The sequence below is a fragment of the Bactrocera latifrons genome, unplaced genomic scaffold, assembly GCF_001853355.1.
Source record: "Bactrocera latifrons isolate USDA-ARS-PBARC rearing strain unplaced genomic scaffold, ASM185335v1 scaffold_10, whole genome shotgun sequence".
NCBI lineage: Eukaryota > Metazoa > Arthropoda > Insecta > Diptera > Tephritidae > Bactrocera > Bactrocera latifrons.
This window is the reverse complement of record NW_017534408.1, coordinates 782950-809275: the sequence shown is the minus strand read 5'-3', so window position 1 is coordinate 809275 and position 26326 is coordinate 782950. Positions and strand designations below refer to the sequence as shown.

Genomic DNA, 26326 nt, shown 5'->3' with positions numbered 1-26326 from the left:
AATTTTGTTCAGTGATGAGGCGCGTTCCTAACCGACCATTTGATGCCTGATATTGAAGCTCGTGATCTCGGCAACATTCGATTTAAACTAGGACGAAAAGAGATGTTACATTTCTAGACATCTTAATTGACTTCAGACTGAATTTGGTTATCATGTTCGGATCATAATTTGTTACAATATTGTTTTTTAAAATTATTTCAAACCTCTTACTGGAGTATTGAGAAAATAATGACATTAGCACGGTCTACAGCGGGGTTGTCTATTACCAAAGTTTCGCTACACTACATACATACATATGTATAAAATTCATATCAACAGTTGTTTTGCATTTCGTGCGCAACTGTTGTCCTTTCGTGACACTTGTCAAATGGCAGAGCTTTTTGGAAGCATTCCCGAGCTTTTGTTCGTCATACAAGAAGGAGGTAACAGCAATACCATATGTTACTAATCACATATCTGAGTCACTGCTACTTTAATACGCACACAAAAATTTGTGAGAAATCATGAAGAAGTGATTAAGAACACAAAGAAATTTCAAAAATTTAACAAATTTGTGCAGCAAACTTGTAGCCAACTTAAGTAACTGCTAAATATTTCGTGCGAAGCGAAGAAATTGTGTGCAAAGTGGACAAATGTTACGTGAAAAGTACCTAGCAAAGCAGCAGCGTGAACCGGATTAACACAATTTTTCATTTTTGTTGTGTGCATTTTAGTTTCAATTTTTATTTTCACAAGAACGAAACAGTATTAAGTGAAAATTTTGCAGACGTGCGATAAAGTTTTAGCTAAAAATAAGAGGTGTGTATTTGATGCAAAAACTGCGCAAAAATATTTGGGCAAGTTATTTACATGCACGCATTAAAGTTTTTGTTTTTTATGGATATCATTTGGAAAAATCGATTGTGTGCATTTCAGTATCCTTTGTGGCTTGCAAGGAGTCTTAACTACCCTCCACGAAGCTTTCACACGACTTTCCGCTGCAAAGTCCACTGCCAGCATTCCACTGGAATGTACACATATTGTTTCATGTTTGTGGTGTTGTTTTTGCATTTGTGAAATGTCAACAATGCTTTGATTTGTTATCATTTGTGCCGATACGCAGAAGAAAAACATAAACATAACCCAAACGGCAAGTCGCCAGCTTTGAGTGTGTGTGTGTGTGCAAACACTTGCTGAACTGCGTAAGAGTAATTGGATTTTCCGTATGTGTGTTGGTGTGTGTGTAAGAATATTCAAATCTCGCAACGCATTAGATTATAACGGTACTTTTGGTATTGCTTGTATTTTGCAGCTGTGCAGTGCACGCACCTCGTGCGAATCGCAGTGAAAGAGTTTGAAAGCAAAAACAAAGAAAGCGCTTGGAATTGAACTAAGATGATAGTAATTTCCGGCGTGGAATCGTATTCATTAAATGGTGAGTGGAAAAAACGAAAATTATAATTGACTAATAATGCAATTTTTATTTTCTTTTAATTTTTTATTCAATATAAAATTTTTATTTCAAATATAATTCTTTTTGTATTTTTCAAATAATAGTTTGTGATAGTCATAATTTTAAATATTAGCTGATCTAAAGGCATTTAAAATGGTGTTGCCCTTTTAATTTTTTGGTGGAAAAATAATACTTCGAAGTTAAAAAAAAATATAGTATTAAGTTTGGAACAACTTGCATGGCTTTTCCAAAAACTATATCTTGTGTGAGACTAGTTTGTCATATGAGTCATAACGGTCGAATTGGTCTAAAATGTGTAAAAAACAAGGAAAATACCGAAACTATCATAAGCCTCACAAGTGCAAGCAAAATTTCAGATCAATATCTAAAAAACTGAAAGACTACTTAAGTCATTCTTCAACGTTATGAACGAATCAAATGACAAAATGTTCTAAAATATGTAAAACAACACTTGTCATCATCGAAAATATACCATTGATGAGGTGTGGAACTCAACGCGATAAGTTTGTTGTGCTTTTACATGTAATTTTGCTGACATAGAAGCACCGCACAAACACAGCGAGCGAGGAATAGTGAATCGAAGACAGCTAAGATATGATGTTTTGAAATCAGAAATGTTTTGCTTAAAACTTTCCAAACCTCAACCTAAAATGATGACACAAAAGCCGAAAAAAATCCATATGCATACGTATGTATATCTTTTGGATTCCAAGCCAGCCATTAGGGCATGTCATATAAAACTAGATTAAAACTCAAAGAATTATAAGACTTATTTTGTTTTATTACCCGAAACAGCGAATGACAATTAAAATTTTAGTAAGGCTTAGCGCTGGTTAAGGTTTATTATGAAGAGATCCAAATTAAGATTACCACAAGCATGACCAAGCAACGTTAAAATTAAATAGCTACAAAAGGAAAGCCAACCATTTTGATCTGTAGAACTCTGATAAGTACTCCGAATTCGATTTCCAAGAGACATAAACCTTCCAATTAACCTTCTAAAAGAGTAGGCTTTAAGTATCACGCTAATGTTAATAAAATATTATGGTCAATGGCTCCTATGCACACAAATATCTATGAACTTAAAGGCGCTTGCGTGCATCACTTTTTCCTGCAAACACTTTGACCCGGTTTCTAGAGCTTTATGGCAAATAAAATACATGCATACGTATGTATATATATTTATACATATGTAAGGATGTACAAAAGCACATATTGACTATCAAGTACATGTATTCATAGAATATAACAAGTCTTCCATACGTAAATGCACAAACACACTCACAAACTCTTCGTTAGTAACATAATATTAATGGCTTTTAAAAATTTACAACACCTTAGTTGATTGACTGTCTGACAACACTCATACAGTAACCGGAGCGTACTCCTGCCGGCCACGCTTAGAACTTGTGTGCCTGTGCTATGTATTTATATACTATGTACTTTGACCACTGCGCCATTAATTGGCAGCCCCGGTGTGTATCGCCCGTTAGTTGCGTGTAATTGCAGTTCAGTAAACTCATACACATGTATTTAGCGGTGTGTCTGTTTGTATTTAAACAGTTGTCGGCAGGACGCGTTGCGCACGCACTTTAAACGAAGGTGCTGACAAAGACAAAGGCGCCAGCATACATACATACGTATTTGACATTGAAACTGGATGCGATACTTTGACGCTAGTATACATATATACATGTATATATGTACATATGTTTGTATGTGTGAGTGTGTTGCATGTGCTTTTTAAGAGAAATATCGGTCAATGTGTGAGATATATAATTGAAATACGGAGATATTCCTCGGATTAATAGTTTTTTAGCTCCCATATATGATTTTCGAACTTCTGGATGACTTTTTACCGCAAATATCGGTTAATGTAGGAAATATATAAATGAAATTAAGGTCCAGTCTTTAAGATTATGCAAAAAAAAAAACGATTTTTTTTTAATTATAGACTAGAATACCCCCCTAAGGGGTAACCCCCCTTTTCTCATGATGGTATATCTGTGTGTTAAAAATGGGTTCAATCGTGTTAATATTTCCCTTAGCTCCCATATAGCTAATACAACGATTTTCAAACTTTCAGATGACTTCAGCATATACCGGTTAACATATGGATTATTTCCATTAAATTCAAAGAAAATGTCTTACTCGTAACAGTGTATCATTGTACTTTAAAAGTATAAAATTGTGCGTAAACTTGACATACTTATTCTTCTTTATTAGCGTAGACACTGCTTACGCGTTTAGAACCGAATTAACAACAGAGTGCTAGTCGTTCCTCCTTTTCGCTGTTTGGTGCCAATTGAAGATTCCCAGTTTAGCCAGGTCCTTATCCATCTGGTCTTTCCAATGGAGTGGAGGTCTTTTTCTTCCTCTGCTTCCCCCCGCTGGTATTGCGTCGAATATTCGAAGAGCTGGAGTGTTTTCATCCATCCGGACGACATGACCTAGCCAGCGTAGCAGCTTTCTCTTAGTTCGCTGAACTAAGTCAATGTCATCGTATATCTCATCGTTCCATCGACTGCGATAATCGACGTTGCCAATGTGCAAAGAACTATAAATCTTCCACAGAACCTCTCTCTAGAAAAATCGTAACGCTGACTCATCAGCTATTTTCATTGTCCGTGCCTCTGCGCCATATAGCAGAGTCGTCGCAGGACGGGGATAAGTGACTTGCAGAGTTTGATCTTTGTTCGTTCAGAGAGGACTTTACTTCTCAATTACTTAGCCCGAGGTAGCATCTGTTGGCAAGAATTATTCTGCGTTATATTACGTGGTTGTCGGGTGTTGTTGGTGTCAATGCTGGTTCAAATATTGGCGAAATATATCTACGACTTCGAAGTTATAGCCGTCAAAAGTGAAATGGGAGCATATTCGCGAGCATTTAATATTCGGTGTATTCCATATGATTGGTGTTGGTATGTAAGCTCTCTTACAAAAATCGTAAAGACCATCAGTAATGTAAGCACACCCTCGATTGTCCAGCAACTAAACATTACACAAAGAACCTAAAGCAGACCAATACCAAAGGATTTGATATAAAAAACCTCGTACACCGAATTCCCATTTGTTGAATCGCAACAAAAACTGTCAATATCTGACACAGATGCTTACTGGTGGTGAAAATTTTATTCAAGTAAACTGAAAACGGTTGTGGTTGAATCGCGGTGAGGCGGCGCCAACGGTCGCCAAGTCAGGAATCATCTACTATGAGCTGTTCGTCTATAGCCTAACTTTTAATTAGGGTCTATACTGTCAAAAATTGGACCGCCTGAGGGAAGGCCCCCAAAAGGGGGTAGCTTTGGCTAATCAGAGAAGAACTGTGTTCCATCAGCTTAGAGCGAAGGTTCTTATATACATATATACCTTATAGACCGAACTTCGTACTAACTCATTACTGCCTACTACTGCCTGTGGCAATTGATTTTGCTCGTGTGACTTATTAAAAACTATATTTTTGTTAAGAGAGTATTTCAAGCTTTCAAGCACCGCCTTAGTTCTACATTGGATTTCCAAATTGACTTTACCTCTAAAGTTTATGGTATTTTTAAGAGAGACAACAAAGTATATTTTTTCTAGATTATGAACATTTCCAATATTTGATTAGATACAATTGTGTTTCTAAGCTGGGAAAGTTCCGAAACACGGTTAAATTATGACGACTATTGGTTGTTATATCTATTAAGCTATATGTACTTATCCTTTTTGTATGTCACTTCAACCTACTCACCTACTGACAACACGTCATTAGTGAAACTATTCACGAGTAAATTCGATTTTTTTACTTTCATCGTCATTATTATATGTATGTATGAGTCGGAATGTACATACGCGTTGTCTTCTACGCTGTTATTATTTTTATGGGAATTTCCATTATTGCAGTTAGCTGAGTTTTAACTAAATACCGCGCTGTACAGTTGGTTGAAACAGGTGAACAGTAAAATAGTTGAGCAGTTAATTGTTGGCAGTTGTAGTGTTCACACTTCCTTCCTTTGGCGGCATTGTCTGGTTAATATTTTGTTTGTTATGTTAGCCAGGCAATTCGAAAGTGAGTACGACACACATACATACATACATGCAGAAACATATTCACACACACACACACACACACGCACGAAAGTCCGTACAAGCTGAAGGACATTCGTGTTTAAACGCATTACCTTTACTGTTGATTAATTAAATATGGCAGTTTTATTTGTACACCGTTATTTATGTCGTTTCTTAAATTCCCTCTTTTCATGAACCAAGGAACCGTTGAGTTAACGACAGTATTGGGTGCGCTTTTCGGCGTCGTCACTTTGATGTTCTTATTTTTCCTTTACGTACATCGCAAATGGTGCTTTCATGCTCGACACGGTCTAAATTGTTGCGATGAGAAGATAAACGCATCCAAATACACGCAAAAAATGTGTAAGTGTGAGTATAATCACAAATAATTGTGAAGAGAGATTAATTGCAATTAGTTTTTTTTTTGGTAAATTAAATTATTTGTACATAATTAATTTGTACATTATTTTGTAGCACGCAAACGCCGTTATGATAATACCAGCTCTGATTCTGAGGAAGATATATTGCGGCGCTTACGCTTGCAGCAGTCACGTAATTTGTCAACGAACGGTAATTTCAATAGTTACGGTGTGCACCAGCAGTCATCGTATCTGCCACCGTCTCCGCCAAATCCCCAACACAGCTTCAATTATACGCCGAACGAATTGCAGCGCGTTACGATAACGCCACGCTTCGATCCGGCGCGTGATCCGTTGGCCATAGCGGAGCGTGGTAAAGTCGGTATTCCGTCCTCGCATAGTGAGTGCAGTTCGAATGACTCGGAGAAGGCCTCAGTTGACAGTCATACGGGTATATTGACCGGTGACAGGAAAGGTAACAGCTGAACTTAAGTCTTTTAAATAAAAATGTTTTAAGAAACATTCAAACAATATGCAGAACGTCTTCAAAGTAATGGCGGCACGAATAAGTCGAGCGAATGCAGCGCTTCGTCTTCGCTGAAGGAGTCGCGCATCGACAATCGTGCGGATTTGCCAAAAACCAGCAGTAATAGCAGTAGCGGCAGATATCAGAAGATATCGACGGCGTCTGCGCGTCAAGACAGTTTAGATGATGTGCCTGATTTGCATAGCAATAATAATAATATTCATAACAGCAGTAATAATAATAACGAAGATGTAAGTTTATGAGTCCACGGATATTTAACGCACATCACGCCACTCACCATTTCATTTTTTTTTTTTTTTGTAGGAACCACTTTTCGACACCAGCGATTTGCGTTCCATCAAATCGGACGACACTTCGGTGCAGAATCAATTCTATGGTAAAAGTGGCAGTATCGAAATCTCTTTGCTGTACGATGCACCCATGCGTAAGATGACTGTGCACGTGATGCAAGCCCGCGGTCTACCCACTTTGGGCAACGGACAAACGACGCATACGCAGGTAATTTAAGTTAAACAATTGTAAAACTATTTTCATGCGTCGGCATAAGATCCGGTCAGATCTTTACGAGATTTTCAACGTGCGAGCTTTAAATGAAAATCGATAGATTTCGTACATCATATTCAAGTCCCTTACAAAACCATATCGTGCCTTAACGAACTTAGTCAATCATTGGGAGTAGGTTTGTGAAAGTCGAGGTATCCACAGCCCTGAATTCTAGCGGAATTGTGCGCATAGACTTCAAACTTTACCTATCCCTACAGAAAAATGTCTATCGTGCGGTATGATCTTGGTGCCCAATCAACCGGCCAAAAACGTGAAATTATCTGCGTATCGAAGTGCTCTCTTAATAAATCCAAACAAAATGTCGCCGAGATAACGACGTTCAATTTCAGGCATCAAATATACCAAACCGTTATTTTTTCTGGATGATATGGCAGCTCTTGTGACAATTTTTGTATGTTTACATACCCACTGAACAAAATTCCACTAAACAAAACTTGGCCCGAAAACGACGGATCTTTCTGGAATTTTTCAAGAGCCGGTAGAGCGAAGTGATGTCGCTTAGGAAGGTCGAACCGTTTCAGTCCTTGCACAAGCTGTATTTTGTACGCAAAGATCTTCTACATGCGCCGAGTCGTTTCCTACATCGATCCGAGTCGCTTCGTATGGGGCCGAATCGGCTCTCAATACTGAACAAAAATAACATGACAGTTTGACACGGCTCACGCGTGATCTGTCAAAAAAAGGCTATTGAAAGAAGTACCTCTATTTGGATCACCCGTGATTTAAAAAATTTAATCATTAGTCAACTTTAGAATTTACTTAGCGTTAGCTTTTAAACTCAAATCTCGTTTTCAGGTCCGTCTTCTTATGTTGCCAAATAAGAAGCAAAAGCATAAGACTAAAATTCGCTCGGGCGAGAATCCACAATATATGGAGAGTTTTCTGTTACATCGAGTCAATCCAGAGGAGGTCAACAATATGGGACTGCGTGTACGAATATACGGTTGCGAACGTTTACGGAAAGAACGTCTAATCGGCGAGGCGTATGTTAGTTTCGCCACAATAGATTTACAGTTGGAGACGAATTTGTGGCTACCCTTGGAGCCGAGGAGTACGTCTTCTGTAAGTATTTTTGTATGCAAATCTTGCTTTGAAAATTTGAAATAAATTCAAAATTTATTTACTATCTGGCGCTTTATAGATTTTGGGCTCAAATAGTGATTTGTTAAGTCTGGCGCGTTCAGATAGTGCCGGTTCGACCACATCGATGCAACATGGTGGTGTGCCGGAACTACTCTTAGGTTTAGGTTATAACGGCGTTACAGGGCGTTTGACAGTGGAAATTGTCAAGGGTAGTCATTTTCGTAGTTTATCAATGAATAAGGCGCCCGACACATATGTAAAGCTGTGCTTAGTTAGTAGTATAGGGCAGGAAATATCGCGAGCGAAAACATCAACGAGACGCGGCCAACCACATCCGCTCTTTAAGGAGACCTTCGTCTTTCAAGTAAGAACTATATTTTTTTTTAACTTTTACTTATAATTACCGTTGTATGTGTTGCAGGTGGCACTTTTCCAGTTGAACGATGTGACGCTTATGGTTTCCGTTTATGCGAAACGTAATATGAAAAAGAATGAAATGGTCGGCTGGTTTAGTATGGGTTTAAACTCGTCCGGACCAGAGGAGGTAGCGCATTGGGCGGATGTACGCGACTTAGCCAAGGGTGAGCTATTGGCGCGCTGGCATGTGTTAGTGGATTCCTGATTCGAGCAGTTGGGACAATCTTCACGTCGCGGCAGTGCCCTAGGCATACTAGGTTTCGCGACGAAAGAGAAGTCCAAATCGAAGAAGTTAAAGGAGGAGGAGGAGGGGGAAGACGAGGTGAACCATGATATTGGTAATGTGCCGGACAAGGCGGTGGCCGTCAACATTGAGGCCGGCCTAGAGCTCGACTTTGTTTAGAGAATTGGATATAACCAAACGACTTTTTTGTAATGTAAACCACACGACGCAAATTTTTTGTGTGTTTACGAAACATAAAACCAAATAATCAAATGAAAATTTGTATAGCAAAGTTACTTTTCTGTAAATACCGTTACAGAAAATGACAAAGCTTAAACGATAATTGTCACTTTAAATTACAAAACAAGGAAAGAATAAAAAAAGTAAATAAATCAAATAAAAATAAACATATTCTATATATAAAGTAAAATATGTCACTTTACTAGTAAACAAATTACGCACATTAAATATTTTGGTAGCGAAGTCATAATACTAAACGAGTATAAGAGGCATTACATAAGAGACTAGTAACCTGATAAAACTGGAATTTCATACAAATAATGCTCTATGATAAATAAGAAACCTGTTGTTGAACTGAAGCAGAGAATTTGTTGTTTTGTAAAGAACTAAATATTTGGATCGGCCTTACCGTTGTTCGATCCTTTGTAAAGAATATTGAATTTTGTGATATGCGAATGAGTATTAATTGGGAAGTCAAATGTATTTACAAAATATTTGTTTAAAAAGTAACTGGCTGTAAAGGCGAGAAAATTTACCGGGGATTTTTGGTACAACAAAAATTCAACAATTTGCTTAACTTGCTTAACTTGCTTACGAAGGCCGTGAGCGCAGAACTTTGTGAAATTTTACTATTTTTTTTTTAGTTTAAGCAGAGATTTTTCGATTAATTGCAAATTCTGTAATTTTTTGTAACGAACTCTATGAGTTGTGCGTGCTTGCAATTAAATATGTATTAGTATTATATAATTAAAACCAAAAAATAACAAAATTTATCATATCAAATGAAAAATATAACTGTATTATTAGTACCTTGCTGATTTCGAAGGCACTTCTTGAGCGTTAAACTTTTTATAACCTTTTTTTTTAAATATTAATTATGGATCGTGGTTTCAAATGCCATAATAATGCGCGAACTGCTCTTAATAAAATTTTAAATTAAGTTTAATATTATAATGGAGCTTTTAAGAGTTATTACGCTTACTTTAACTACATGCAACCTATTTTGTTGAAATTTTATGATTGCTAGCTTTGATTTGTCACATTTAAAAAAAAATTTTTTAAAAATTTTGAGAATTTAAAAAATGTTTTTGAAAGGTGATTTTTGAAATAAAAAAAACTACTGTAAACGCAGTGTTAAAGAGAAAATTTATACATATTTTATTCTGTGTAACTAGATAGAAGGTCGAAAAAACGATATTTTTTCAAAATTTTTCCTGAGAAAGTCATTAAATTTATTGATTCAAATATTTGTACACATATTAAGTTATTTTTTTTTAACTATATTTTACAGTTTAGTATTAGTAAAAAAATTTTTTGGAAAGGAACTACTGCTCATCTCCGGGAGCTCCTCTAAAAAAAGACGTTTTGCGTTGACCACTATATCTCTGAACGGGATACTCTGAAATTAAAAAAAACCAAATAGATTTCATTGAAATAATGTGAAATCTGGTAAAGCAAATGAAAGGAAAAAAAAAAAAAAAATTGTTTGACTCAAAAAAGGTTAAAAAAAAAAAAAAAAAAAAAAAACACGATTTTAGACCAAACTTTTGGCCTTAAATTGATTATAAAAAATATATATATTTATAGATGCGAAAAAATCTTCGTTTAATTACTAAAAATATATTTGAGAAACTCGTGTTAAAAATTGAGACTAATCAGTTACGCAGTTTTCGGGTAACGTTTGGTCCCCAACTTTGGAAATAGGTGTTTGAGAAAAATGCGTTTAAAGTTTGGTGCTCTGAAACACTTTTTCAAATTTGCGTGTTACTTCGAATAAAAAAAACTTCGAAAATATTCACGGGAACGTTATGAAATTTCTATGTGTATTCTTAAATATATGTATGTACATTAACAAAATAACATAAAAAATCTTCCTTTTTTTTTTTGAAAATTCTAACTGTATATAACCACCTAATAATTCACTGTTCTGCTTTTACCCTAACGGTAAAAAATATGTCACAATTAGCTGTTAACTCAAAATAGTAATGAAAAAATCTCGACTACTTGATAATAATTCTTTGTTGAGGATTAAACCGAGTAATCAGAGTTCCTCGCGATGTTTTGAAAATCTCTTACAAATCATTAGAGACATTTTTCTACAAGAAAGCAATAAAAAAAGTTAAACATTGGTTGCATGAAGTTTAAAGTCGAAAGTGTCGTTGTTTTAATAAAGATTTTCCAATTTTTGCAATAGTTGCTATACACTAAAGTAGTAAATATTTTACGATTGCTTGTTTAGCATTAAAAAATATATTTTTTTTTGAAGAACAGTTATAAGTAACGATAGGTAAATGATAGCGACAATTTTTAATCAGAATGGAAGGCATGAATACGTTAAATCAAGTATTTACCCACTAACTAAAGAACTTTACTCAAATGCATACATACATACACAAAGAAAAAAATATAAAAGCGTTTGTGTGCAAATATAAAAAGTACTAAGAATATATGCATAAATGCGAAAAACTTAAGCAACATTAACTAACTTTGTTATTTCTAACTAAATTTATTTTTTTATATAACAATGCATTAAAGTATAAAAATTAAGGGAAATCAAATAAAAATATTAGCTTAAAATATCCATTTTATTGGTTAGTAAACCCAAAAATAATAAAAAAAAAATGAGTATATTCCCAAGAGACTTAAAATATTAAAAAAAAAAAAAAAATAATAATAACAGAAAACAATGTAAGTTAAATATCTTTTTTATACGGAATAAAGAAAGTATACACAAATACAAACTAAATTATTAAGTAACACATAATAATGCATATTATAAATACCGATTTATGACTACAAATATACTTAATGTAGTATTTGCCTATATTTTAATACATACATACATACTTAGGTAAAACTTAAATATCTTTATGTGCTAATTTTGATACATTTTTAATGTTGCATTTCATTATAGGTGTGTCCACCAGCTTCAAAATGAATGAGTAAATTTCGATTTTTAAATCAATTAATAAACTGTCACACATTTTTATATATTTCCCTAAAAAAAAAACATGAACAATTTGCACTGAAGAGCAAATTTAACACGCATACAAATGTCTCAATGCGTAAATGGCAATAGCTGTCAGCTAAAATGGAATTGGCACTTAAGTACAAATTTCTGTTCAGAATTATTTTTTTTTGTGTTGTTTGACTAACAGCGTCGAAGAGATTAAATAAATTTGTTGTAAGAAGTCATTTTGGAATAATGTAGGATGTTCGGAGTGAGATTTCTGTAAAATTTTAAGTTAAATTTTGAATTTAAGTTTTATATTTAAATTTGATGTGGTAAAAGGTTTACATGGGTTTCCTTGAATAAAAAGCAGCCTTTTTTCAACAATTTTTTCTCATATAAAAAATAAAATATTTTTTTAGAAATTTTCATTGTTACAAATTTACAATATTAACAAAGAAATTCTGCAATTTTTGAAAAAAAAAAACAATTGTAAACTCCGCCCTTGCGACGCCATTACCGGTGTCCCCTCGGAACAAAGATACAACCGCGTTGGCAAGGTGACTGCTTACAGGATCATCTACAGTGAAAAAAATCTGTATTTTAGTTAATACATAGAACTTGGACGAAGGAAGAAAAATCTGAAAATTGAATTTTTGCTATAAAAACAATTTTTACAATAAAAATATCGTGAAATTTTTTTCAAAGAGTTGTAGTCGAAAAAAATACTTCGTCCAAGCCTTTAAGAATCGTATTTTAAAGAGTATGTAAAATTTCATGAAGACAGGTTGAGTGGTTCTCGAGAATTCTTGCCGAACCGACTTCAAAAAGACAGTTTCGTGAAAAACACGTTTAAAGACGGCTCACTTAGCCTAGCCAGCTTCGAATATACAAATGCTCAAGGCTGTATCTCCGAAACTATTAGTCGGATCAACTAGAAAATGTAGAACAATGTTCCAGAGGTGTTGTAGCATTTAATAAGGCAATAAAAAAAATAGATTTTTTAGTACCCGTATACCCATGTAACCCCTTCAGGCGGACATTTTGTAACTTCACTTTGGCGATTTAGCGATCTCTGCTTTGACTTTACGACTTTCGAACAGTGTTGCAGACCGTGCAGTGATTACCGAACAGTCTAATGCAACACACTATTTCTTTTAGTGTTTGAAAAAGGTGACAGCAAATTTGCTGAGTCCTTACTTTAAAAAATAATAATACTCCAAAAATGGCTTTTTTATATTTTTTTCCAAGTATTATTGCAACTTAGTACCTTGAAAAGTTGAAAAAGTTAATAAACATACATACATACATACATAAATAAATATATGTAAGCGCATAAGAAAATGCAGTTAGCAAAAGTTAAGAAATCTACAGGATACGCACAAAATTGTACTTGAAGGATGGGAGTTATATGAACAGTATTGCAAGAATTTATGGCATACAAACAATTTATCAAATATTTGGATATTTAGGTAAAAAAGTAATGGAACATTAGCGAGTAGTTTCTATTAAAGGACAAGTAACTAGGTTATGCAAATTTGGCGAGCGGTGCCCACTAAATATGAAACGTATTAGACGAACTATTTATGGATTTTTCGCGAAAAGTTGTGAAACTGAAATCAAATTAAAAACGAAAAAACAAAAATGCATTATTTTGTGTGGAATGCGCAAATTGTAGCAGGGAATGTCAAATGCATACTAGGTACAAGTGTCAAAGTGCTAACGTTGCATTTTGCATAATATTTAATAAATACCTAATTGTTGGTAAAATGTACTGACAGTCAAAGTATGGCTACAATTCCGTCTACATGTGAATGAAAAGTATTAAAATTGAGCTCAATGAACTCATTGCTAAGTTGTACACACACACACTTTCTAAAACAAAAACAAAAGAAATTTCTTTCTTGTTCAAACCAGCAACATGTGGTTGCAATTGTATTGCCACAAGTGTCGCATGGCAAAATAAAAGTATAAATAATTTTTTTTAGCGTAATTATAATTAACATAACATAAAAGCTTTAATTAACAAACTAATTGTAATTACTACCTTATCAATGTTGAATGTTGCTACTACGCCGCTGCACATTCCCCAGCAAATACATACATATATACATACATACATAAATTAGAAGTACAAATAAGTTTGGACAAAATGTAAGCAGTTAAAACCAAAAGGTGACAAAGAAACGAAAGTATTGCATTTTTGAAGGAAAATGAGTAGGAAATACAAAAAAAAAAAAAAAAATTGGACTTGCAACGGCTGGACAGGTCATGCCAAGTCGTTGAACTTCGTTAAAGAGATAGTGTTAAATAATTTTTAATGATATTTTTAGCGAAATGAAGTTATTTTTATATTCAAAACTATAGATGTGTTTTTTAATAAGATCCAAAGCGGACTAAATGTTTTTTATTGCTGTTATCTGCATATTTGTATGTATGTAAAAAGTATTTACATGGCTATTTAAGTAGTATATTCATACAAAAATATCTCATAAAAACAACTATTTAAAATGTCAGCACTATCTACTAGCAGAAACCTACCTAAAGAATTTTTTTATGGAACGCCATGCATTGTTGCTCTCTAATTAACACTTTCTAGGTATAGACACATAAAAATGATGATGATGGAGATAATTATAACAAAATAATCAAATTAACATGCTTAGCGGTTAAATTTAAAAAATAATATATATAAATATATTATAGAAAATAATATGAAGAAGAACTCTGCATAACACATACATACATACCATTTATTTACCATAATTGTATTGGTTGTCCGTTATATGTCAAGTTGAATTCGGTTTGTGCAAACGCTCCTCGATAAAACTAAGGATCCAACGCAAAAAAATCTTTATTTTCAATTTCCAACGTGCCTAAATCATTTATATTTTACATATGTACATTTTACATAGAATTTTTTGAAACTTTGCAATAGTTTTTTTTAACTCCAAAGCAAATAAAATAAAAAAAAAATACTTTTTTCTAAAATGAAATTTTTTGCTTTACAAAAAATATAAATAGTTTTTTTTTTCATGAAATCCTAACTTTAAAAATTATACGTAATTAAAGTTATGCTTCTGTGCTGTATTCATATGTATGCATAGCACACCATGTCGTATGAGCAACACATAATGTAGAAATTATTTGCATGAATCTACATGTCATTTCATGCATAACTTGAAACGCGTTTAACGTTCAAAATAATAATAACCGTGCGAAATTTTTCTTTTTCTAGAATAGAAGAACTTTTTCAAAGTTATAGATTTATTTGCTTAAGGCATAATATAAAAAACCTCATGTTATGTACATACTCGTATGTACATAAGGAAAGTAATATGATTTAGGCGCGGTTTAAATGGAAAATAAAAAGTTTGTTTACATTGTAAAAAAAATTGTTAGGCTAAAAACTGAAACTTCAGCGCGTCTTACCTAAAAAACAAACAATCAACTTGTTTTACAGCGGACACCCTAAACTATATACATACATATGTACATATGTGTGATTGTGAAGTGGTCATCATATACATACATTGTTGCTTTACAGGATAATTGCAAACACTGGATCAGTGCGCTAATTGTCCTGCTGCTCACTTGAACTGAAGTGTGTCTTGAGACTGTCGTAATTTGAAACGAAAACCAAATATTTATTTTATAAGCAACTGATTAATAATTATTACTTTGTGCTATGCGAAATTTTTAAATATATAATTTATTACCTCTATACATACACGCATACACGTACTTCGTCATACAGAAATTAATAAATGGCTTTGTAATTTCTGTTATATCATACAAACATATTAACATGACATGAAATTACAAGGAGATAGCGTTTGCTAGTGTTTTATCAATTTGTTCACCAAATTTCAATATTTATATATTCTTAGCACATTGCTGAAGCCAAATAACAATGCCTTTAAGTTTTTAATGTTTAAAACAATATCAAATAAATGTGAGAAAAATTGCTTTTTTCTACATAACAATTATAACGCGAATATGAAGCAGTAGTTTAATAATTTTTTTTATTAAAATTTAATATTACTCTGCAAGCAAGGAAGTTAAATGAAATGTTATTTAAATACCCTTTTCAGTAGTAGTCAATGAATTTTTAACGTTCTGTTGCATTATGCATGGAACAAAGCAACAAGAGTTAGTAAATACTATGTAAAAACTAATTCAAAGCCATTTTTTGTATCCTAACGTTAACAAGCATGTAAAAAAAAAAAAACAACAAACACGAGGATTTTTAATCTTTATAATTTCTGTGTAACTTAAAGCCCATAACGAACTAATGATACAAATTAAAAAATGATAATGATCATTTTGCCAATGAATGGATAATAAAAAGATGAAAAGAACAAAACTGTTATTTTATTTACATTATTTCTACTTTGTTAGTATACCAGGTGCTACAAGTTGATTCCTGTAAATAAGTACATACATATGTGAGTAAAGCTAACTGGATAATACAGTTACCAGGCATGCGAGTATTTTCGGAAAAAAAAAAAATAGAAAAAAGTTAAATTAAAAAAATAATAAAAAAATATAATAAAAACAAAATAATAAAAAACCAAATAATATAAAAAAAATTAAAAATATTAACTATAATAAAAAAAAATTTATAATTAAAAAAAAATGAAAAAGTTAACTTCAGTTACTTCGAAGCTACAATGCCTTCACAAGCTAAAAATTGTCCGTACATGTACTCGATTTTGATCGTTCAGTTGGTATGACAGCTGGATGCTATATTTCCGACGTTTCCTTCTGGATGTTACAAACTTCGTGCCAAACAAAACTCAAATATTCAAAATTTTAACTACCTTTCTTCTTGGCTGCCTGCTTTATTATTTTTTAGTGCCCATTTGCACCTCTTAAGGAATAATAATTACGTATATACATAAATGTGTACTTAAATTATTTAAAACAAAAGTTTTTGTTAAGTTTCTGAGTAGTTTTCGCCTCCTATAATTCTCAGTGACGCATACGAATAGCATGACAACGCAAAATTTTGTACGAAATTAATTATTTATATAATTATATACGCAATTAACCACATACAAATGAGAAACTATACATAAATAAAGTCTGCTTTCTTTAGCAATTTTATTGCAATTCACTTGCGCCGCTTTCGTCGCATTTTCTTGAAACCACTATTGTCCCCTTCATCATCCGAATCGATGGCACTTTCGATTGTGGACTGCGCCAGCGATTGCTGCTGTGCATCCCATTCCTTACGCAGCTCACTCAGCATACCAGGCGTTAGCAGACCTTGAGCGATTAAACGGTCTGTTAGGCGACCACGTGACGAGTTTGGTATGCGTGGTTCTATGTGATAGAAATTAAGGTTTTACAAATAACGAATATGTATGAAATATCTCTATTTACCACGCATATATGTGGTTCTTCGTAAATTATACGTCGTATCTCCATCGGTTGCACTTTGACTGGCTTCGGAATTCTTTAGCAACCGTGTAATTTGAAATACACCTTGCTGTATTATGTCATCAAGTTCCTTCTGCGCTACACGTACCGCTACTGCGTCGGGGAATAAATCCATAAAACGATAACTTAACCATAAATATAGATCCATTACATCGAATACCGATTCCAGATGCATAAGATCAATGATCGTTTTGGGCAAGGCAAAGGGCCAACCACAATTCCGTGTAATGAAGTCGAAAGTGATTGGTTCGTTGCGACTATACTGTCTGGCAATCTGCGGAAAACATTTTGAAATATTATGTAACAGAATAAACATTAATTGCCTGTAAGATGGTACCTTAAGGAACATGGAGCACACAAAGGGCATCTTTTTGTTTATGGGTGCACAACAGAATACATAGCGCGCACGAAGTGGCAACGGAACATGTTCAATCATCTCAGCTAAGAATTTAAAATCTTCAATGTTGCACATGAAGTATAACGAGTCATCAACGGTGCACAGATTCACAAATATATCCTGTAAAAGTAAAAAAAAAAAAAAAACAGTTATATGTAAACTAATATTTTCATAATAAATTTTTGGTTAAGTACAAACCATCAGATTGCTGAGTGTGGATTTTGGCAGATGGTAAGCGTAAAGCTCTATTTGATCGGCGGTAGGATGCAGACCAGCTTGTTTCAGAGGTTCAGGCTTCTGAGATAAAATCTTGCGCAAGGTCTGTAAGTCGTCCGCCTTAAAAGTGGTCACATAACCATGCTCCCATTGCGTACGAAAACGTCCAGCGCGACCGGCAATCTGTAGCGCTGACGATATAGAGATTGTATCAATTTCACGTTCGCCTTTATCGTTCATTGAGGGTTTGATTATTGAATAAAAGATGATACGGCGTATGCTCCTAGAATACATAAATTGTAATATGAATATAAAACGTTATTAAACAAAACTTACAAATTTAGACCCATGCCGATTGCATCCGTTGCAACCATCACTTTACAACTATTGTCTGGGTCATTGAACTTTGCTGCTTGCGCCAACTTAGTGCCTGGTGGTAATCCGCCATAGATGACAGCTACCTCTTTGCCTCTATAATTATTGTTAGTTTAATGTAATTTTATTTTGTAGTTGTACTTTTTAACTTTTTACCTTGCTTCAATCTCGCGCGACACCGAGTAAATATCGTTTTTACTGAAACACACAATGCAATCGCCTGGCTGCACATTGTCCAGGCTTGCCAATGCTGAATCCTCAATGGTTAGCTCGGTAAGCCGCTCGTAGTTGTGCACTTCGACGGTTTCATTTGTTGTTTCACAAATTTTTTGCAGCAGCTCCAAAGCACCAGACTCACCACAAACGTGCACTTCATCAGCGATTAGGCCAAGAAAGGCACGAGTCCATGCCCAACCACGTTGGGGGTCCCGCAATTGTTGTATTTCATCGATAACTGCAACTTCATCTGATTAAAAAAGATAGTTATTAAGAAACGTACGTTGAAATGTTCTTTACAAACTCACAAGGCGTGTTTACCGAAGTCATCTCTACAGTACAAGCTACATGATTTGCTGGCGTATCTTCATTAATACCAAATTTACGTTCCTCACCCGTAACAAGATCACAGGCTGTGCCCTGGATTGAAAATGGTTAGCTTACTTACAGAAATATTTCATAAAATAGCTGATTTTTACCCTATCATTAGCTTTGTTGAACACCTCAGTGGCTAGTAGTTTAAGTGGTCCACAATATACTCCTGTTTTTGCGGTTAAAAAACGTTCCATTGCATGATACGTTTTTCCAGAATTTGTCGGTCCCGCATGAAATACGATTTTTCGGGTAATTGCGCGTGCACTCGGGTACCAATTGGCTGGTGTACGTAGATCTGAGATTTTCTTCAGATCATCCATACAGTCTAAATGAGGAAAGATGGTTTTAGCGTGCCGCAGGAAATATGGAAAAATGTCATCAACGTGCCCCGCATTATTTAGTATATCACTAACGGTTATGTGCAAATCCACTGGAAGGTTTTCCGCTTCAATGCAGTATCGGCGAAATGACGTGAAGGCTTGTTGTTGTAAGTAAGCTGTTGGAAATAGGCAATTAGTGCATTCACAAAAAATTACTTGAACTAATTGAATAAACTCACTGTCGAGTCCATTTTCCACACACAATTGTTTGATTTCACGTTTTTGCGTGAATTTGTTAAGAATCTTCAACAATTCTGTTTTGTCCAGTTTACCCACCATTTCAGCACCCACATCATGTTCGTCTGCATTTCGCGGCATTGGCACCGGTTTGAAAAGTGTGGAAACATGCTGTGGTCCAGTCTTTTTGTTGCGCGCTTGTACATAACTACTAAGGTGCACGTATTTAGTTGCAATATGAGCGGAAACGTTTAGTGGCGATGTTGATGCGCGCAGGTTGAGATTTCGCGTTAGCGTATTAAGTAAATTAATACTACATTTAGAATTTTGCATACTTCACAACAATTTACACACCTAGCAGAATTATTAATACGGCTTGTTAATATAATTAATATTAATGAAATATTAATTAAAAATATATACAAATTGTCATCACGATTATGTTGGCCGGGAGAGTCGTGATGCAATTGTTTGTGCGTGCAAATGGAATGGGAAAACAGCTGATAGAATGAATACCTAACCTCAACTATGATAAGACGAATGTCAAGAAACGTGTGAAATGTGTACAGTACGAATAAAATTTATCGGTAAACATTTTTATTAGGGAATTTTCGTTACAGGGAAATTAAACATTGTCGTATATAGAAAATCAATTTAGAGGAGATCATTAAAAAAAAAAAAAAAATAACGAAACTTTAAAATATCGCAATGCTTTATGGTACTCGTAGTAGTGGATTTCGCTAGGGAAGAGTTTATTTTTTTTTCTAATTGGGTGCCGCTGTCATTAAAATAAAAGTGCAACACTGTCCGCTGTTACTGCGCAGTAGCGCAGAATGAAATCAAAACAAATCAATTGACATTTTAGGTGACACAAACAAAACCATTCAATTTTGTTGGCTAAAGAAACTTCATAAATGAGTCATTTTGTTAGATTTGCATAAAATTCTTATAAAATAAATAAATAAAATATTTGAAAAAAGTGTATCCACGAACTAAACATGGGGTTATTCGGCAAAACTCATACCAAAGATCCAAAAGAGCAGGTAATAACGTTTGTACAATAACAATTTTGGTAAAAGTTTTGCCCTCCTTGTACAGTGGTTCAGTTCATGGCCAATTCAAACCAGTTATGTATACTACATCATCCCATTTAAAATTAAAAACAAACAAAACGGAATAATATTTGCATATGCTTTAACCAAATTGTTCACGCTTCCCTTAGGTGCAAGAATGGACGCACAAAATTCGTAAGGAAAGCAATCAACTGGATCGGCAGATACGTAGTATACAGCGAGAAGAAGAGAAAGTGAAGCGTTCCTTAAAGCAGGCAGCAACAAAAAATGATCGGGACACTTGTGTCATCCTCGCAAAAGAAATTGTGCGTGCACGTAAAGCGATAAATCGTATTTACACATCTAAGGCACACCTTAACTCGATACAGCTACAAATGAAAAACCAATTGGGTAAATAGTTTGCTTTATACATACATACATWCATTTAAGACAATTCAAGTATTTTTTTTTTGTTTAGCTACGTTACGTGTTGCCGGCTCATTACAAAAATCCACAGAGGTAATGCAAGCTATGCAGAATTTGGTACGTTATCCTGAATTAGCGGGCATAATGCGTGACATGTCGAAAGAAATGATGAAAGCAGGCATAATTGAAGAAATGCTTGACGAGACCATGGATTCGCTGGAAGAATCTGAAGAGATGGAAGAGGAGGCGGCAAAGGAAGTAGATAAAGTCTTATGGGAAATTACAGATGGTAAACTTGGTGAAGCACCGTTACCACCCGAAGGTATCGCCGCCGAAAAACATGAAGTACCCGCTGCCACTGTAGTTGAATCTGAAGATGAAGCTGGTGAAGAAGAGGAAGATTTACAAGAAATGCAAAATCGTTTAGCATCGCTGCGTTCATAAGCGTCTGCAGTGGGCTGTTGAAAAACGCTGACGTAAGCGCCGAACGAATGGTAATATAATTTTAAGTTTGCCAGCGAACACAGCTGCAATACAGGTAGTTTGCGTTTCTAAGTGCACATTTCAATGTTTCGAAGCGAAGAATAAAAACTTTTACAACGGAAACAAAAATTTCAAAGATGAAAAAATTGAACAGCTAAAAATCTCATTTGCAAGTTATGTATTTATACATATATTTAACTTGTAAGTCTTTATATTGGCAATTTGAAAAAAAAAAAAAAAAAAAAAAAAAAAAAAAAAAAAAAAAAAAAAAAAAAAAAAAAAAAAAAAAAAAAAAAAAAAATATGTAACATAAATTATTTATAGAAAAATATTTTGCACACCAAGTGTACTTTCGCTGTAACTTCAGTTGAAATTTAACATTGAAGGCTAATCTAACAATTTAAGTATTCCATCTAATATTTAATAATATTAATAAATATTTATGAACTCAATTACATAACTTAATGATATAGTAACGATTTTGTAAACGAGAGAGTATAGAGCTTTCATGACAGAGGCAAAATTTATTACTTAAAATATACAAGTTTTATTTGTACAGTTCTTTCTGGCTTTACATCAGTATGCGTGTGTACTTCTTTTGCAATATTAAAGATTTCCTATGTTGAAGTTAATTTATCGAAAACGTTTTATGTTTTATTTTAAAGCTAAACATTGCGTATTTTCGTTTCTACATCGTATGCGTCATTCTAAGAAATCTAAATTCTAAATCGTGTGTATTCAATTTTCTATGTTGTCACGTCTGCCCATAAAAATTAATGTTTTCTTCGAATTGTTTTTTGCTCATTACGTTAATTTGTTGTAGAAATTACGTTTTAGTTAAAATACAGCAGATAAGCAATCTTAAAAATTCGTACAATGCTTTAAGTAATTTCGCTAGTAATCAAAGAGCTTCAGACGATTTCAAAGGTTGTTGTCAAGAGTTGAACTAAAATCAGAAACAACGTTAGCTTTGCCTGCACCGAAGCTATAACACATTTGACAAACACCGTTCCTACGACAGTCGGGTCGACGTAGCTGGAATGGACCCGGAGTTTTTTATATGGTCAAAAACTGCCGCTACAACAACAACCCTCGACAAATACAAATGTTATAATTTGAGAACATGATTTTGATTGGTAGTTTGTATGGCAGCTATATGGTATAGTGGTTCGATCTGGACAATATTTTCAAGTATTGGATCGTTGCCTTTGAAAATTATCTATGTCAAATTTCGAGAAAACATCTCGTCAAATAAGAAAGAACTTGATCTTGATCGGTCAGTTTCTGACAAATGGGCAGCTTCTTGGAGAGAAAAATACAAGTGCAAGACTTCAGATCGAAATCTCACAAATTGAGAGACTACTTGGCATATGGAACAGATAGACGGACAGCTTAGCTCGTTGCTCTGATCTTTTATTTTTCAAGCTTTGGCGTTCTTAGGTTCTTGAGGTAAAACATTCAGCTCAAATTACTTTTAATTTAAATTATATTTTTTTATGGCTTCTTTTCTACAGAGTTTCACCGTTATCGTATTAGAATGAAGGTCTCTCTTTACGGCGTATAGAGCTTTCTATGACTAAAAAAAAATTCAAAATTTTAAATTAAACAAGTTTGTATACTATAAAGCAGCAACATTTAGGTGACTCAGTACAAGCACTGTTTCTTTATTTGAAAGCTTTAATTAAATTGCGAAAACAAAATACTCAAAGATACCTTTTTAATTGTGTTGTTCCCTTCTTGCAGCGCTTAAATATTGCCTCTGTCAAATTATGCCAATTAGAGCTACAAATAAGCTCACAGACCGGATATGACAAATGAGTTGGGCAGACAGACAGCCACCCACATCGCACACCAGGCGTTAAATTTCACCTGACGGTATGTGTAAGGTTAGTGGTAGTGGTGGCAGTCGCCTTATATTTTAAGGACATCTTTTTGAATCTTTTTGAATTGACGACAATAAAGGTGACATTTACATTTTATTTTGAGCATCATTTTGGTTTTATATAAGGTGAAAATGATAAAGAGGGAATGTAGTTTCTTGAACAATGCAAACACGGGGGCGAACTGCACTGACGTGAAATGGGTGATGAGGAATGTGTGTGTTTACTTTAAATTTGGTTTAATATTTTGGAAAATGTATAACCGAATTTAGGAACAAAGAAGTTACATACGTATTGTATATGAGGAAGTAAAATATGCAAATTAAATTTACTTGAATATTTAAATAGAAAAATTCTTAAAAGTTTGTTTAAACCGCTCGGTGCAAACCTTGGAAATATAAGGAAATAGTGGGTGAAAAATTAAGTTAAAACAAAAGTGTTACAATATTTATGACCAAGATATTTGTCTTCCGGTGGAAAGGTTAAAAAATTTCTAATCTTTTTGATAACCTTGATGAGTCAGTTTACTATCGATGAGGAAAAACATTCTGAGATCAGCATACTTTACTCGTCGGATCCAATAGATTTGTGGACATTTGAGTTTTTAAGGTCAGGTTTTGGGGTTATTAATTGAAGGACATAGTGAAACTTTTCTATATAGAATATACACAGAATCCACATCTTCACATAGTCAATAATATAACTCTACTAGAAGGTATCGAATAATCTACACTTCCTCCAGGGCCGAAGAGATACATCATGTATGAGCGGTCATTAATAAACCATAACATCGATATCAATATTCAAAGCTAAGAAGAATTATACAGAGGGTTCCACGAGGAGGTTTCATCTCCCTTCTACTGTTATCTATATCTCGAAAATTCTATAACCACCAGAATGAATTTCCTTTACCTTATTCGTTGATGATTGCACGGAATTGACAACGGGCATTAGAATCGATGATATGCGTTAGAAAGTAAACGGCTATCTCCACAAACTTTATCCCTTTTTCACTGCTAGGAGTCTAATACTCACCCCTACCAAAATCACAGTAACCATATTTTAAAAACGGGCGAAGGAGTATAGACTAAACTTCATCATTTTGGTTGGCAGTGTATAAGCTACATGTTTGTTACAGATCCTCAACAAGATTATTAAATAGTTAGTCAATAGCATCTGGGACAAGGACAAAGGATCTAAGAGGAAATCAGTTGGCCGATTATAGACTACGTAGCCCCAATATCATTGCCTGAATGTAGCAGGACGCGGCTGAAGAAGATATAAACTTGCAGTTCGGATATTTACTGGATGTCTCGTATTGAACAACTACTGAGAGGTGACAGCTCCCGTTTAAGGAGTATTACGTACTTCTTTCCAAGCAAGTTCTGAGGAGATTCTTTCATCAGCATTGCAATTATATGCTTGGAGCGGAACCGCCTTCTAGGAACATCCAGACAACTTTTCTGCAAGAAGGGACAATATATAAAACTATACTGTTAACATTTCGGACGCAACTAACTTCAGACAATTACTAAACTCCAATAACATTTGAGCTTTTAACACATTTTCGTTGACATGCCTTCATTGAACGGCATTCTTAGAGTTCAAACAGCACCTACCATAGAGCAAGAGCTCGAGCTGTTGCGTAAAACCAGGGTGACCCATGCCTCACTTCGATTTGGACATTGTAGTATATCAAATTCCCAACTGAATACAGAATCTGCCTTAACATACTAAACATATGTCCCGCATGCAAAGAGGTTCCGACATTCGTAGGCCACATCGAATCGACTCACCTATTAGCTATTTAACTAGGGTCCGAGCCCGTCGAAACAACTCTTTTCTTTTATCTACCGTTAACTGACTTCGATGACATTTAATTTTGTCCTTTTCCTCAAACAGCATTTAGATATTTGCTGCAATAACAGCAGCCGATTCTACGTTATTGTAATCCAACTGGATTTTATTCATCTAAGAGCTATTCTTTAAGGGAGTTATTCTATAAGGGAACTAACACTATTTAATCTTTTGAAGGATCAACAAAAATGGTTTTTGGTAGACTTTTATAATAGGGTTCGTAACAAATTCTGATTTAACCAACACCACCTTCTCCATTTAACCAGAAACGCCTCTGTGACATCTGCTCAAAAAAATTAAAGGTTACTTCCCAGTTAGGAGTTTGATTGTGACTGTTTGACCCATTACTTGCAACTGGAATCGTTATTTCCTAGCATCCATAATCTCTTTGATTAAAGATAGTTATTTCAAGCAATTATTATTAAATAAAGCAATAGAAAGAAACAAAATAAATCAACTAATAAATATTCAGTATGCACATCCATATGTACATACGAGTGTATATGTGTATCTATAATTGAATTTGCTTTTCCTATCAGACTACAGTTATCACTGGGCTTGCTCTAGGCATACATATGTACCATCATACATATACATATGTACATATATATCACCCCTACTGTAAACATTTACAACAATAACTATGATTGTATAGCTTTTGGCTAATCATACCGAAGGCGATGCGGAATTAAATGTTATATGCCGTCGGCTCGAAGATGAAATTATTGCTTCTGTCACCAATAACAATGCCAAAGTCAAATTGGAATTGACACTTCAATGGACTGTTAAGCAGTGATCGTCACATTTGTGTTGCTGTTGTTGGTGTTATTACACTTGTTATTGCTTTCATTACGACAATTGGCTGAGCTGACTAATGCATATTATAAACATCTATACAAATTGCCTGTGTATATGGGTGTGTATGTGTGGGCGAAGGAGGAGGACACAAAACGTTGGAAATTCGTGGCCGAGAGGGCGTAAGTGAAATTTATCTTTATCCCGAGGTTGCCTTTATTTCCTCTAACTTATTTTATGACCATGAGGAGCAAAATAAGCAAAGCCTTCGGTTCACGTACCAAAATGAATATAACAAGCATATGAAATACATAAATATAAGTATATATGTATATATAATTGCATATAGAGGATAATGGACCATGT

General features: G+C 34.3%; 3 protein-coding genes across 3 annotated transcripts; 2 read left to right on the top strand and 1 right to left on the bottom strand.

The window, feature by feature from the left end:
* Positions 1–745: 745 nt before the first annotated feature.
* On the top strand, positions 746–8678 carry LOC108966184 (synaptotagmin-14). Its single transcript, XM_018928951.1, has 9 exons — positions 746–798; positions 1292–1414; positions 5705–5866; positions 5978–6337; positions 6401–6639; positions 6713–6907; positions 7769–8035; positions 8115–8420; positions 8478–8678. The coding sequence occupies exons 2-9, from the start codon at positions 1375–1377 to the stop codon at positions 8676–8678; spliced, it is 1770 nt and encodes a 589-aa protein (XP_018784496.1). The 5' UTR covers positions 746–798; positions 1292–1374.
* Positions 8679–16692: 8014 nt separating this feature from the next.
* LOC108965802 (ATP-dependent RNA helicase SUV3 homolog, mitochondrial) lies at positions 16693–19942 on the bottom strand. The gene is made up of 9 exons (XM_018928433.1): positions 19470–19942; positions 19015–19406; positions 18844–18955; positions 18476–18785; positions 18281–18415; positions 17927–18227; positions 17669–17848; positions 17275–17605; positions 16693–17214 (listed from the first exon to the last, which is right to left on the bottom strand). The coding sequence occupies exons 1-9, from the start codon at positions 19798–19800 to the stop codon at positions 17003–17005; spliced, it is 2304 nt and encodes a 767-aa protein (XP_018783978.1). The 5' UTR covers positions 19801–19942; the 3' UTR covers positions 16693–17002.
* A 386-nt stretch (positions 19943–20328) lies between these two features.
* On the top strand, positions 20329–21629 carry LOC108966006 (charged multivesicular body protein 3). Its single transcript, XM_018928705.1, has 3 exons — positions 20329–20510; positions 20690–20930; positions 20998–21629. Exons 1-3 carry the CDS (start codon positions 20466–20468, stop codon positions 21387–21389), a joined length of 678 nt encoding a protein of 225 aa, XP_018784250.1. The 5' UTR covers positions 20329–20465; the 3' UTR covers positions 21390–21629.
* Positions 21630–26326: the final 4697 nt, after the last annotated feature.

Excerpts from the sequence above, each read along its gene's own strand:
- LOC108966184 (XM_018928951.1), top strand. The coding sequence starts at position 1,375 with ATGATAGTAATTTCCGGCGTGGAATCGTATTCATTAAATG. Across the intron at positions 1,415-5,704 it reads GGAATCGTATTCATTAAATG|GAACCGTTGAGTTAACGACA; the intron begins GTGAGTGGAAAA and ends TCATGAACCAAG. Across the intron at positions 6,640-6,712 it reads GTAATAATAATAACGAAGAT|GAACCACTTTTCGACACCAG; the intron begins GTAAGTTTATGA and ends TTTTTTTTGTAG.
- LOC108965802 (XM_018928433.1), bottom strand. The coding sequence starts at position 19,800 with ATGCAAAATTCTAAATGTAGTATTAATTTACTTAATACGCTAACGCGA. Across the intron at positions 19,407-19,469 it reads TGTGGAAAATGGACTCGACA|CTTACTTACAACAACAAGCC; the intron begins GTGAGTTTATTC and ends TATTTCCAACAG. Across the intron at positions 18,956-19,014 it reads TCAACAAAGCTAATGATAGG|GGCACAGCCTGTGATCTTGT; the intron begins GTAAAAATCAGC and ends TTTTCAATCCAG.
- LOC108966006 (XM_018928705.1), top strand. The coding sequence starts at position 20,466 with ATGGGGTTATTCGGCAAAACTCATACCAAAGATCCAAAAGAGCAG. Across the intron at positions 20,511-20,689 it reads CCAAAGATCCAAAAGAGCAG|GTGCAAGAATGGACGCACAA; the intron begins GTAATAACGTTT and ends CGCTTCCCTTAG. Across the intron at positions 20,931-20,997 it reads ACAAATGAAAAACCAATTGG|CTACGTTACGTGTTGCCGGC; the intron begins GTAAATAGTTTG and ends TTTTTTGTTTAG.